Source organism: Onychostruthus taczanowskii, unplaced genomic scaffold, assembly GCF_017590055.1.
Source record: "Onychostruthus taczanowskii isolate IOZ18803 unplaced genomic scaffold, ASM1759005v1 scaffold131, whole genome shotgun sequence".
In the NCBI taxonomy this organism is placed as follows: domain Eukaryota; kingdom Metazoa; phylum Chordata; class Aves; order Passeriformes; family Passeridae; genus Onychostruthus; species Onychostruthus taczanowskii.
In genome coordinates, this window is record NW_024498474.1 from 780,564 (window position 1) to 795,995 (window position 15,432).

At 40.5% G+C, this 15,432-nt stretch overlaps 1 protein-coding gene across 25 annotated transcripts in view; it reads right to left on the bottom strand.

The window, feature by feature from the left end:
- The window catches only part of ANK2 (ankyrin 2), a 190,793-nt gene that overhangs the window by 41,921 nt on the left and 133,440 nt on the right, over window positions 1-15,432 (bottom strand). For 6 of the 25 annotated variants that reach the window (XM_041396867.1, XM_041396872.1, XM_041396861.1 and 3 more), the window contains 3 exons: window positions 14,224-14,368; window positions 9,691-9,793; window positions 9,093-9,196 (listed from right to left, as the gene is read on the bottom strand). In XM_041396867.1, the coding sequence (XP_041252801.1) occupies window positions 9,093-9,196; window positions 9,691-9,793; window positions 14,224-14,368 (352 nt within the window). Of the gene's footprint in view, window positions 1-4,707; window positions 4,744-5,630; window positions 5,673-9,092; window positions 9,197-9,690; window positions 9,794-12,554; window positions 12,567-14,223; window positions 14,369-15,432 lie in introns of all 25 variants that reach the window. The other 19 variants (XM_041396874.1, XM_041396868.1, XM_041396862.1 and 16 more) reach the window with 10 other exon arrangements.

Below are 15,432 nucleotides of genomic sequence, written 5' to 3' on the forward strand. Positions count from 1 at the left end.
CATTCATTGTCCACACAGCTACAAGAATTCCACATGCTGTAAAAACACAACACTCGACACACCGTGCAGGTCAGAGATGGACGATGGGAAGGAGCCACAAGCGCCAGTCGGAAGCACACCATGCACCACGGATGCCAGTCTGTCTCACACATGCAGGCTCCTAGTCTACTGCCATTCAGATACCTCTAGGCTTTGCTTAGGGTAAAACTCTGGGTAGTACAACCATTAGCTCATTCCTTAGAGGTTGGTGTTTCTGTGGTTTTAACAAGGGGGAAAAAAAGAAAATGAAAACATTTTACAGCTTCCATTGTCTGGGGATTTGTTGAGAAAAATGGGAGCTTCCTTCACAAAATACATTCTTTGTACACATTAGAGCACAGATGAAAGAAGAGCTTAAGAGACACTAAATGCTCAATTGTTGCTAATGCTCTTGGCTTGCTGCTGCAATTGCCCCTGAAGTACATGAAGTGGTGTTATCAAAACGGTTCCGTGTGATGTTTCAGAGAACGTGTCCAAGTCTCCAGTACAATGGGGGTGTCTGAGGCACCCAATGGCACTGCTGGAAGAAGAGGTTCTCATTTTAAAGCTACTGCTAAGAGCAACACAAACATTCCCCCACAACTCCCAAAAGCTAATGAGAGCTCTGACTGAATGAAAGCAGCATTCACATTTCTCATCTTGAATTTCTCAAGCTGTCATAAACAAAATATTTAGGATTCAGTTATTTTCATTATTGACATAATACTCAGGATTGCATTCTATAACACGAGGATCACCTTTTTTTGCTGTCCATCACTAAAATATTAGTGCTGGGTCACCTGCTGTCCCAGGTTCTCCTTAGCTTATCTCCCTACTTGCCTCAGCAATGCCAAACCCACTGCTCACTGCTAGAACACAGACACACCAAAGGTGAGGATCCAAACCAAGTCATCTGCCTTCTGACTGACCCTTGTGGGCTCTTTTTTTAGCATGGTTGCACCTCCTTCTTTCAGTTTGAGTTTTCTGAATATGCCTGGTGGGTCAGTAAATCTGTCACAAAGTCTATCTCACTTCAGCCCTCTCTCACTGGAACAACCACAGCCCCAAGGAGTGGAAAAACAGGCAGAGGTAAGTCTCACTGGGAGGTGGACACAAAGATAACAAAGATAGCATGCTAGGATAAAACCAGTAGGATATTATTATTATTATTGTCAGTGAAAACAGCTGTTTCTATCATAAAGAAGATCTAAGGTTGTTATTCAGACAGCACAGAAAGATTGGTGCCAATTATCACATTAACTATGTGGATAGTTAGTGCTGAGGAGCCAGTTCCCAAGCCCAGCTATAGATTACTATGGAATTGCTGGAAAGGAGATTTTGGAGAACTAGCATGAATATAAGTGCAAAGGAAAGAAACTGAAGGGGAAAATTCTGAGCTTTAGGTCTGTACCATAATCCTGGAAGGACAGAACACTGACACAGGGTTTGTAAACACAGAGTGTAAAAATACATCCTTTTCCACTATTTCACTCTGCTTCTTTCCCATCTTTTTTACTGCGTTTATTTTTTCATCCACTTATTTAATCCAAATTTTTTTCATCCTTTTTTTTTTTTAATATGTGCATTTCACTTAATTTTGGCTATGCAAGAGACTGAAGCAAATAATTCACAAGAAAGCCTTTTCTGAATCACAATTATTTGCCACATAATAGGGCATCTGGATGGGGCCACTGCTGTTCCAGGACCGGAAAAGCTTTTCCCTTTTGAAGGAGTGTGTCTATCAATATACAAATAATTCATACAAAACCAACGCATGACATAAAACATGCTTTCTGAAGTGTGCATTTAGGAAAGCAGAAGATTTGTATGACTAACATAGAGTAAATGTAAAATTCAAACTAATTATTTTGTTGCCCACGCACACAGATATTATTTTCCCTCTTCCACTTCTGTTACCAAGTGTTGTTAAGTGACATGACTGAGAGGAAGAGATCGCACTCAACATAAAAACACTGGCAGGGATAAATGGCAGATGAAGCCATCACTCTGGGAAGTGATACCTTATCATGCTAAATTCCCATGGTCAAAAAGAAACCAGTGCATAACACTAGCACATGAATAACCTGAACATTCCATACACTCCCTAAAGCTAAGCAGCAAACTCAGACCTTGCTCCATGTTCCAGCTGCACAGAGCACTACTACAGCACTATCAGCACTGTCACTATATGTACACAGAATAAAGGGGAGAGGGATCATTAAAGAGAAACACAGATGGCAGAAAAGAGTTCAAGAGGACGGAAAAAAGAAAGAAAAACCCAGATAATAAAAGGGATTAAATGAACTTTAACTTAAAATTCAATTAAGTGATGACTCAAAGTCAAAGCAGACTGCAGGTTAAAGCTGCATCTTTCTCAGTATTAAGACAGCCTTTGAGTAAGTTTCATTTTTAAAGGTTCTGTTAGAAATTAAGCATGACACAAATATGTGACCCTGGCAGTCTTGAAAATTGGATCAATACTGAGATGTCCTGAGCTCTGACAAGGTGACAGTACGATATAAAAGCCAGATTGGGGAAACAAATCAGGTCTGGGGACATCATTGCCTTCTCTCATTTAAAGGGAAGTGAAAATCAAAATTATTTTTCTAAAGAGAAAATGAAGTACAAAAGCAGTTCTCTTATAGGAATCAGTTCCAGACTGCGGGGGAGTCTATACGCGCTTCGTTAAACACACAGCAGTCAGTTCAAGCACCATCCATTCTTTCTCAATTTAGCAATCTTAGCTATGAATTAGAGAGGCCATTTCATCCTCTCCAGCTTTAGAGCAATTAAGAACTACATGCTTGCCATATTAGAGATATATCGAATAACACTGGCTGTCGTGGCCTTGGGGTTGAGTACACACACAAAAGGGCCCTACATCCTTCAGGCTGCTTCTACACCTTCTACAGAAAGCAGAGCAAGCAGGTCTCAGGGTTTGTACTTGATCAAAACACAGACAAAATATACACAGTGGACAGAAGGGGCAAAAAGTTGGGGTGTATTTTCATGAAATATTTGTATTTTAGAAGTGAGTGTGAGTTATTCCCTTTGCTGATTTTATTCATATAGAATTAACTTGGGTTTATTCTGTATCTATCCTCATGTGAAAGATAACAGCAGGATGAACAAAGACACTGGAAACTGGAGTGTCAGTGCTGGAGGGAGTGAAGGAAGCCGCCTGTGTGCTTTGTGAGGAGTCCCTGTTGCTCCAGAGCTTTGCAGAGGCAGAGTTTCAAGCGTGGGGGCACTCATTCTGCAGAGTCATCGGGAGAGCCATGCAAACCCAGCAGGTGAGGGGGCTTTCTAGGACAGGCAACAGCTCTTGGAACACACAGAACCAAGCTAGACAAAGTCTCCACCACCACTTCCATACGTTGGGCTCGGGTGCGGTTGCTCTTCCCAAGCAGCTGGGCAGGCACGCATGCGCTCGGCAGCTAGCAGGGAACAAAGCTCCAACCAGAGCACACCCGGTGTAGACACAGTCAAAAACTTCTCAGCACACATTATGTCAATTTAGAAAAGAAACTGGGAAACAAGGAGATAGCAGCATTCAGTGTTAGTCGCAGTGTGAAGAAGCAGAAACAAACAATCAGGGTGCTTCAGCCATTGGAAAGTGTTCAGCGGGAGAAGGAAACCGGAGAGAGGCTGAAACTCAGAAAAAAGGCCTTGATCCAGCTCCCACTGAAGTCAACAGCAAAGTCATTCAACTACCTCCGAGTGCTTTCCAGCAGGCTGTAACTGTGCCATCCAGAAACAAGGCAAAATTCACGTTCCAGGAGGACAAAAAACATGATCCTAACATAGGAAACCTCTACCATATTAACTTCTGACATTCTCTTCACTGCATTAGTCAGCTGCTGAGAAACTCAGTGACATGACCTAAGAAAATGGACCTGCAGTTTGGGCATTTAATTAGCCACTTTATAATTTTGCACAGCTTAATATTTAATGCAATTTTCACCTTTCTAGGGTTAGGCTGAAGGAGGTGAACAGGTACTGTGCCAATTAGCACTTATTTTGACAAGGGAGGATAATCTCCTTTGGGATGGTTCAGCTTCAGGTGTTCTGTGCAGAATGTAATGTGCCAGTGGTTCAAGCACTGACTAACCACCACACACAAATATTTGTGGCATAAAAAATAAGATATACCCAAGGTGGGCTGTTACTCTACTAGTTCAAAAATAGTGGTACAATTTGGAAATGTGGTTTAGAGAGTGGCTCTGCAATATTCTTTATACAGACAAGTTAGATAAAAGGCCCACTTACTAATATAATAATTTAATAATTACAGTGGTTTGTGTTGAATTATCTGGGGAGGGACTGCTTCTTTAAATATGAATATTAAACCATGCCACCACCAAAGAAAAGGTATGGTTAAACACATCAATGGTTAAAACAAGCTAGAATGGTATAAGGAGCTTTGTTAAGACTTTTTGCAGTGGGCTTATTAACAGTTCCAGAATGGTTTTGTTATAGATGCCGAAGCAGATGGAGAAAGTGGACACTTACTGTATAAGAGGAGTCATGCCATATATAACTATGTCTGCTGGTTAGATTGATTTTTTTCTCTTGGCTAACGGGCACTATCAAAACACTAAAGCATCCTGAAGTGAGGTAAGAGGGGAGGATAAATAGGGTGGGTGAGAAGTGCAATGTAAGAAAGAAAGAAATTATGCAGAAGTTCACCTGCTGTTGTCAAGATCAAGACATGGAGAAGAGCATCTGCAATAGAATAGATGGTTTAACATCAAAAAGGAACAGAAAGGGGGAAAAAAAGAATGAGTTAAATGAAATACAGGAAAAATGAAACAGATTTCTAAAGCAAACACATGAACATATACATATATATGCATATTCCTCGCATGTGGGAAGGTTGAAGTGAGTATGGAAAACAAGCCTACATAAAAAGCCTCAGTTCCAAGTGGCCACTACCAGTACAGCAGTGAAACTGGAGGGATTTCCCTGTGGACATTCTCACACTGGAGCCCAGACACCTAAAATGCACAGCTGGATTCTGAGTAAAACTCTAAGAAGCAGACATGGGGAAATGCTGCTTGGTTTAGCTATCCACATCTATAATGTGGACTGTGGGATACCAAAGGCTAAGGCACCTAAAGCAATTCCAGCCAGCGTTCCTGATTGCACAATAAATCATGTTTTTCTTTTCTTAAAATCCTCTATCAATGCATTGTCCTCCACTTCCTTCCATTTCAACATGTTTCTTGTCCTCCTTTTGTTCTACAAAATGACAAATTTCAAAATCTCATTTTGACCTGTTTAGGCTCTCAGTAATCACTTAGTGTCACATGGACAATTAGTTTTCCAACTTCCCTTTTTATTTTATGGATGTCCATTGCCATTTTCTTCCATTAACATGCTTTGCTATTAATGAAACACACTCACTCTTTTTCCTCATTGTAACTTTCTGAACAAAGGCCATAAAGCTGCAGAACAATTTGAAATCATTTAGACTTTCAGATTTAAGAAATGACTATCAGCTGGTCGCTGCCAGGTCCTGTTTCCATAACGATTTCCAGGAAATCAATCTCACATTGGGACAAAACATAGTATGGATTCAAAATACAACACTTGAAATATATTTTGTTTACCTTGTTAGCAAGGATCCAGCCTCCTTTTTTGCAGACATGCAGCTAAGAATGATAATTCACATTATTTGTCACAGTACGAGCTGCCCAATCCCTCATCTTTTCATCGATGGAAACAATGACTTCCAGCAAGATAAACTCACTAATAAAATCCCAACTGTGTAATTTATTTCAAGATATAAGTAATGACACACTCTGGCAATCCGTTAGTCAAACAGGAACTTCTTAAGCAAATTATATAAAAGAAATCAGGATCTGTGATCAAACAGGAGCTTTACTGTGAGTCAGAGTTGGAAAACCTGCAGAGCTGCTGCATATTTGCTCTAGAGCACAATACCAAGCTGATATCAAAGCATGGACCCAAAAGCTCCTTCCTCACAGTGCCACCATCCTCACAACATGTCAGATTTGCTCTCTGACCTGCTGTGACTCTACTCAGCTGTAGAGAAAGAAAACTCATAGAAATATAAATCTATACAACTAATTCCACTGTATCACCAGAACACAGCTAAGAGAACAACATACTTTTGCACACCATTAATGCTTTTAAAATCTTACAGTCACCCTTATCTTCACCATTCATGCATATTCTTATGGGAGATAAAAATATGGTACTGCCAAGCAATATCTAAATGCTGTAGGTCTTTCAGTTCAGTGATTTTATTTTTTGCCTTTGAGCTTAATAAAATACACAATAGGAGATTGTGTGGTATGAGCCTAAAACTGTGAAACATATTTACATTTATGTAGGCCCTAGTTCTGTCTCTCACATTACAGCAGGAAATTATAAATTATATCCCCTAATATCAGCAGCAAAGTCATACCACTCTATCTTATTGGATGTTTGGCACCCAAACTTTCTGGCATTCTCAGAGATCCTTAACTTTGCTCAACGTGTAAGATCAAGTAGTTTTATGAGAAGAAGAAAATCTGATTTGCTTGAAAGAGTTTAAGTGCAGGAATTCATACTTTTTTCTTCAGCTGAAGTAGAAAACTATGTGGAAACTGTCAGCTGCGTAAAATGACCAGGAGACCTTTATGTTGAGATTTTTAGCCCCACAAGAGCACAATCTCTTAGGAGAGAAATATTTTTGGGGTTTCAAAATGGTTGCAAAATACTTTGACCAAAGAACTTACTTTTTCTTCCTTCCCGATGAAATTATCAATATATTGAAGGAACAGTTATATTTAAAAGTTAAATGGACAGTTAAAACCTTTTTCCTTCTGAAATTTCAGACATGGAAGAAGATTCAGTTAGTTATGCAAAGGCTGAAATACGTGGAGTTCCACATTGAGAGAACAGTTCCCTGAGAATTTATCCCTTTGCCTGGGGTTGTTACACTGTGATCCACAGGAACACTTCCCTACAATGGGAGATCTGTAGGAACCCTACAACAATTTGGGGTTCACCACTGGAGTGGAGAAAAGTGTCATTTCTCTCCTCAGATTGTACAGAACACAAGCTTACTACATCTGCAACAAATAAATTACCATCCAATACCTTGCTGATGTGTTATTTCTCAAAAACACCATCTGAATTCAACAGATTTTCAGTATCTTGGGCAAAACCAATGCCACACCCTTGTGTAGGACCACTGACAGTGTTTATCTAGGGTTTCTCTGAAAATTCTATGAGTTTCCTTTCATGATATGTAACTACTACTTCACTGCATGCCCTAAATGTCAGCCCTGCTGCTGATTCATAAGAACCCACTAACAGTGTGTGTTTGCATGTGGAGAGGAGCGTGGCTGGAAGCAGGGCTATGAATCACAAATACATTTGTTGTTCCAGCAGAGTGAGTGCAACAATCATGAACTTCTACAACTGCTTCGCTTTTAAAGTAAGGTCTTAGAAGCAAAACTCTAGTAGTCAATGTACTTTTCTAAGAAAACACATGCACCTCAAGAGTTTATGACTCAGACCAATCTAAACAAGATAAAAATGAAGCGTTGTACGGTCTTTTTCAAAGGCTGAGGAACTGTTATTAAAGCTTTCTTTATTACAATATTTAGTGTCAGGTTAGTGTGTATATAGAAAGAAGAACATAATTTGTGTTGTGTTAAAATTCACTATTGCATATAAGGCTACAGAGAGTGTTGCTCCTACTAAAATCACATGTTTTATCCTACCACTAGCATCCTGGTCATCTCAAAAGACGGAAATATCACTCATGTTTTTAAAAGAAAACAACAAAATAATTGCACATCCAAGAAATAAGTGCCACTCTTATAGAAAGCATTTAGTTCACCCTCAGCAATCACAGAAAAGACCTACCTTTCAGAAATGGCAAATTAACACATCCTTTGGAAAAACCTGTAAGCTCTCCAGGGTTAGAGTAAAGCACCAAAGCAATTTTAAAGCTTTCATACCAGAATATATATAAACAGACACACACTTTACATATTAAGTATTTTCATTTCATTTGTTAGTTTTGGAGATCATGAGAAGCAAATCCAAACAGTGCTGGTCACAATCAACTATCCTACAATCGGCTAACAAACAATGTTCTCATCTATGTCACGTGAGTCAATGTGGCAATATTGTCCCTCCTCTAGACCAGGACTGCCTGTCATTCCAAATGGGACTTCAGTGCTGTTTTTTAAAAATACAGACTGTAAAATAGTAGCAAACTCATTCAGGATTGACAAAAATAGTCTTTCCCCTTGTGCTGTCCAGTCATGCTGTGTACACAGCCCACAGAGATTAAATGTTTTTGATTACTCCAGTTTCTTCTGAATTCACCTACACATTCCCCATCCAGTCTGAGGGCAGGACACAAATGTAGAATTCAGTGTGAAGACTGAAATTACTTAAACCAGTAAGGAAGAGCATTTAAAACAAATGCAGTCACAGATTTTAAGGCCAGCCAGGATAAGGTTTGCAAATATGGTCTTGGCTGGGCCTGCATTTTGACCTGCCTTATGCCATGACAGCGAGTTTGCCTAAATGCAAATGCTTACAAAGAGTCAGTTGTACATGAAGACAGTGCTGAAATATGTGCAAAGCACATCATGTTTAGGTTGTTTGTCTATTTATGTAATTTAGAAGGCAAACACTGGAGCTGTTTGGAGCTGAGGTGGTGCTCACCTCAACTACTCCAGCAGCACAGTAAGTGCTGACCATCTGGAGTGATTAAGCACTTGGTGTTAATTATTATTAACTCTGAAAGGCATTGTACTTATTTCTCCATAAAATGCACACAAATGCCTGCGTGTATGTGTCATTTATCACATTCATTCCCCTTGTACTTGACTGAAGGCCCACTGACTTGCAATGATTTCAGTGAATAGTCTTGGTACTCAGGCCTGCTTGGTTGTCAGAGCTTAAAAGATCATAACAATTTATTGGCAGCTCCAGGAGGCAATGAATTCAAACACAGCTCCTAGTTAAACATTAGTTGAAGCTTGTGTCACTCAGGTACTCTGTTTCTCATTTTGTAGTGTAATGCTAATTGATGCACTCACCCTGAATGAATAGGGCTGGAAGAAAGAGCCACATTGTCCAAGATTTCAGGGCCCAGGCTTAAGCGATATGAATTCCTTTCAGCTTCTTTGGACAGAGTTGTTACCTTGGGAAGAAAAATAACCCCATTTTACTACAATGAAAGCCATTAATGAACAAAAACACAAGTATTTTGCATAGTAGTGCCTAAAGCATTTAAACATTTTCTTTTAAAACAAAGGAGTACTAATAGCATTAAGATACTAGAAACCCTTATTGTAGCACTTTGTGTTTCCCTAATGTAATCCTATGTTAGTGGCCTCAGTGAAAGAATGCTGTGATTTCACTAAGAAGGCATTTCCTAAATCTCTTTTTTTTAACTACAAGCATGTTTCAAGACAGTATCTTTAGGACAATGGCTACGAGTTCATTACATCCCCTGAATGTGTAGCACGATGTCTATTAGCAACATTCAAACATCAGCTAAAATGGAGAACATTAAGAACACAGTCTCTGTGCTACATTCGCTCAGCATATCCATTTATTTTGGAATAAATACTGCACAGCACAGGATGCCATAAAAATGCCTAGAAAAGAAGGGGCTGGGAGAGGTTTGCTCACCTGCTGGCTGGGGATGACCACAGTGTCGTCGATCATGGCGCTGTCGCGCAGGTAGGAGGCGTGGCTCAGCGTGTGGGACCTGTCGGAACTGAAGGACCGCAGGCTGGGAGGTTGGTAGGATGCCAGAGCAATGCATCAGCAGCACACAGGATGTTGCAAAGGTGTCATGACAGATCGAGTGGGAGAATGAGAAAAGCGTGCTATTAGCAACACCATGCAGCTTCCAGGGGCAGCAGAGCACAGTCAGGGGAAACACAGCTTTGCACACCTGTGTTGTGCCACCTGTCTGACCACGGGCCACAAAGCCTTTGCACTGACCTATTTGCTCCCAAATGCAGAACCTAGAGATCAATCTAGATGACAGTTTATTTTATACTCACAAGTACTTTAGATTTGGCTTTGTGGCTTGATGGTTTCCTCATAACAAAGACCATTCATTTCTGTTAAGGCTCTTTGGAGGACTTCTCTGCTGCATCACGCAAGCAAACCACTATGGAAAACCAGGATGCTACCATCCTGAAGAAAAGCTGGAATGACTCTTTCTGAAGCTTTGCTGGGATTTACTCTCTCCTCTTAAGCTGTAAATCAGTAAGCCTGACATTGTCCCCTGGAAGGTACACACAGCAAGGTGAAGTGTGGCCAGCCACAAGCTCCTGTGTAAAACAGAACCTTCCTGTGCATGCCAACAGCATCTGCAGGGAGACAGCCCCAGTGTGAGCACTGGTCTCGCTGTAAGTACACACAGCTCTACAGAGCACTGGTTGCTGTAGCAATGAGAGAGAGGTGCAAGGCAGTAAATAAGCTGCTTCCAAGCACTGGCTCAGAATGTAGCCACAGTATCCACCAGCAAAAAGCAAAAAAAAAAAAAAAATAGACAAATACGACACCACAGAAGGACATATTGAGGTAAATGGGGTTTCTGCTACCAAATAGCATGAGTTTTGTCCTTTTTCTGATCACTAGCTGCAGTATGACAACAGTGATTTTAAAAACCAGATCATCCACCCTCAGATGTTGTGTGTGTACGCTGTCATGTTGATGTAGACCTTGAGGAATACTGCACCTCTAACTGAAGGAAGCAGTTTTGTGTTCCTGGCTTACACATCCGTGAGTAGTGCTCATAATGACTAACGTGCTGGATCAGAACAATAGGCCATTTATCCAGATGCACAGAGTTTTAAGGGATAATTCATTTTCAGCAGTTAGCCATAAAAGTCACAGGTTCATTACAGACATGAGTTTCAAATGCTTTAAGTGCATATCATCTGATTCAGACCACAGCCTTTTTTTAACAATAGTTACACTCACTCAGTAATTTTTGATCCATTTATAGAAGCAAATGGTTTTCTTATTTTTATTAGAAATATATGGCATTGATGAATAATCAGTGCTGTTGAGGATTAGCTTATACCAGCAGCCTGTTCAGCATCCCAAGTAGATTGTACAAAACTGGAAGCAAAGATAGCTTTCAGAAAGCCTTGAAAAAAAGCAAACTGAAATTTAACACTTTTTCTTTGGTTGAAGAACAAGCTTCAGTAGCAGACCCCATTTGCCATCATTATCCTGTATTCATTTCCATGTTTGACACTTCCAGAACCACTCTTGAAAAAATTTAACACTTTTTCTTTGGTTGAAGAACAAGCTTCAGTAGCAGACCCCATTTGCCATCATTATCCTGTATTCATTTCCATGTTTGACACTTCCAGAACCACTCTGCTGAGCCATGCAATGCTCGTGAATAGTCACCATCCAAGCTGTAGGTTCTGCTATTCAGCTAACACCACGTCCTGGATAGACACTGAATGAAGGGAATCCTGAACTGCATTTGGCTGGTTATCCCTATGGTGGTTCTGTCCATCCTCACTGCTACCACCACCAATACAAGTAGCCCAGTGCTGTTCACTGTGTAGTACCTGTCCATAAGCTCTAATAAATACAAAATGAGCTGGACTTCATCTGCAGACAGGATAGGAACATCAGTGACTGAGGTCTGCAGGTAGTTATAGTACAATTATATATTATAGTATAAGACATAGTTATATACATTATATATAAATTCCCTGCTACACTCAATTTCAAAAGTAGAGCTCAGATGTCACTGCCCCATCTGTGTGTTGGACCAGCTCAATGAAGAGCAAACCAGGAGTTAAAAGGTCTGTGCTGCTCAGACTTAAGAATAAAGGTACTGACTGAAATGACAGTCCCTCAGGGACTGAGCACGGGACTTACTGTTTATTATTGCCATAAGCATTCAGGAATTCTACGAAACATAAAAAAGCCTGCCTAAATCAGACACAAGACCAACACCTAAATGCAGATTCTTCTCAAATGTTGTTGATAAATCGCAAGACTGAAGGCTTGTGGGACCAAAAGCACTCAGCCCCAGAGACAGACCTGTGGAACCCAGGAATGCTGCAATGCTGCTGAACCCAAGAGTGTGTTCTGCCTGTGTGCACAGGCACATGCCACCCACCTCTAAGCCCTGATCAAGGCCCTAGTGGTGTCCAGAAAGTGGGACTAGCATCCCCATGCCAAGTTTCTACTCTGCTTGACTGAGGGACTTGCAGTGCACGCTCACTTCCCAGCCTAGACAGAGACCTAATGAGCTCTAGACCGGTTGAGCATTATCTCTTGCTTAGATGTAAGTGTATATTTACATATGTTCTTGCAGAAGCTCAGAAAAAACCCTGGGGTCACTGAACACTGTAAAAATGAACCTCAAAAATGTTTCTCAACATTAGCATTGTTCCTTTGGTTCTCCAACTCAAGTTTCTGCATACAGCAGGCCTCCAAAGTGGATGAGCAGAGACAGGTGCCATAGGAGGAGATAGAGACAACAGGTGTTCATGCTATGTAATACCTACCTGGGCATGATGCTAATGAAAGCATATGGAAAAGAAAAATGAAGGGGAGAGAGAAATAAAATAAATCGGAAAGATGGTTACAAATGAAAAATACATGTTTGTAAATCAAATTGTTTAATGCGTAAGATCATATGAGTCTAGAGTGCTAATACTATCTTGCTTTACTGAATTTCCTGAAAAACCAAAGTCATCATAATGCAATGAAAACCACATTAAAAGGAAATGCAAAACAACTGAAGCAGTCTCTGAAAATTCTTAAAATCAGCAACCTGAAGGTGACAGAAAATGAGGCCATGGAGTTAGAAAGATGTCCCTCTTTCAATATTTCTCCCTTTAGAATTTAGCTGCATTTGAGTATAATTTTGCTTGATACAGGATTTGAAATAATTTTCATATGATACAAAGGAAACCATATCAGTGACATGTCAGTGAGAATCTACTGAAATCCACTGACAAGATTTAAAAGCTAAAATATTCTAAATAGGAGCCTAACTTAAACTGGCTTAACACTTGCCTGCACAATCTCTTCTATACAAGATCTTAAAACCTAAAAAACTCCCAAACTTTGCTACCATTGAGAGAATGAAAGGTTTTGATTTTAGGCATTCTGATGTAGTTCATAGACTTCCTCTGAGCGTTAAAAAGCCACACAGTCTCTTTGTTTTCAGTGGACTCACTGTCTAAAAACCAACAGAGACTCTGGGCTTGCAGGACCTGAATGCTGGGATTTACACATGCTGCGAGGCAAACCAAACTGTTTCCTGACATCTTTTGTTCCAGAAGCAATTCCCAGCCTACTCAAGTAAACAGAACGGATCCTACTGATTCCACTGAGCTTCAGAAATGCTGCCAGGATAACGACCAAGACTGGAAAACGAGGTAGCTTTGAAATTCTGTTGCCAAGATTTCAACTTTTTTTCTTTTCTTCCCTTTAGTGTACCCCAGTTCTGAAGGCAGTGAGTCTGGAAACAGTGCTGATTGCACCCAGGAATGCCTAGGTGGCTATTCTGAACTAGAACTGTGGGGGTTAATCTGCCAGCTTGAGCCTACACTTATGCTCACTAATGAAATCTTTCCTTTTGGGAAGGGAACTCCATATTTTTTGTAGAATATAATGACACTCAGAAAAAGAAAAATTAAATCAAAGCTGCATGCATTATTATTCCACAAAGAGATCTAAGCTTAAATTAAACTTTTTAGACATAAGCAAATCAGTACATTGTCTGGACTGAACAAACTAATTTTTCTATTTTATTATTATTATTGTTGTGTTAGTAGAAGGACAAGTATTCTCTTTCCTGCTAATTCTACCATGAGGAACCAGAAAGAGTGGAGGTGCTTGCAGACAATACCCTCACTGCCAGTCCAGTGCAAAATGACCTGGAAAGTCCATTGCTCCTTTCCTGATACCTTGAGCCAGCAAACCACTCCAAAAAGTCAGCTCACCAGATCTCAAAGGCCCTGTCCACCCATCCCCTGACTCGTGGCCGCAGGAGATGAGGGTGACCACCCCTTCCTCCTGCCAAGTGGTGACTGCCACACTGACACACCGAGTAAACAAATGCTCACCAGTGCACCCCAAGCAGAGACCCAGCAAAGGGATTTCACACACTTACAGCAAAATGAGTGCAGAAGTACCATGAGAAAAGTTCCATATCTGGGCAAATACCTGTCTGAGCGTCCTCCTTCCAAGCTGTACCTCAGGTAGTTCATTCCATCTAAGAACTGGCTGCTTGGCAAAGAGTCATCTCCCAGCTCCCGGAGGTCTTCTGGCCTAAGGTACTCCCCTCCATCTCCTGTCATTGTGTCATCACCTGCAAATCAACCCACAAGGGATAAGTACACACACGAGTTTGATTCCATGGCACTCAGAGTCTAACAGCTGGATGGCACAATGAACAGGAAGGCATTTTCCACTCAGGAAACACTGCAAACCACAAGCAATTAATGTATTTAATCAAACTGGCACACCAAGCAAGGTCTTTTGAAAAATAAAATTAAAATCAAGGTGATTAATCAACTAGATTTCATATATTTCTTGCTGTTGCACACACTGGCAAGGAGCACACTTTTTTGCTATGCTCTAAAGCGTGGTCTTTCTGTTCTTTAATCCATTTCAGCTTTCTGGACACAGCCATGCTGCATCCCAGCCTGACAGTTGGTGGTTAAATATCACCACTCATTTGATTGTAATCTACATGTTTTCAGATTAAAACATCTCTTCTGTGCCTTATAGCTGCAAAGGTTAACTTAAACTCTCTATTATCCAAACTTCACATCATACAAGGCTCTGTCACCCATATTCCAAGATCTTTCTGTGATCAGCAACAAAATTCATGTTTCTAGAACATGGCAACATCCGTAAACTGGAAATAAGCTCACTTGCATAGATGGGAATGATCATAATTCGTAATGAATCCCAGCCTAAACAATCATTTGTCATCTGACACAGTAACCTTTATCCATATACTCTGAATAATGAAATTCAATCCTTTTTCTTTTTAGGTCCAGCATTATTTTCCCCAGGAAATTCTGTCTATATGAAGTCACGATTTGCTTTTCCCCAGCAGACTAACAAAACAGATTCCATTGCCAAGCAACGTGTAGATGTTTCTTTTCATTCCCACTTGCAAGACGCTTCCTTCTCCACAGTTTCTGCCTGGAAATTTCAGTCATTTTCCCGCTGGTAAATCACTGCAGTGTGAGCCTGCCAGAGGCTTGGTGTGACCCACGGAGCCTCACAACATAACCCCAGGCCACCAAGAGCTTTATGCCTTCTCGTTTGCTAGGCTGTGTGGGCTAACTGAAGTTCATCTTGATACTTATTTTCACAAAGCAAATCAAGCTATTTTTTTTAGATGACATTTCAGCAAGAAAT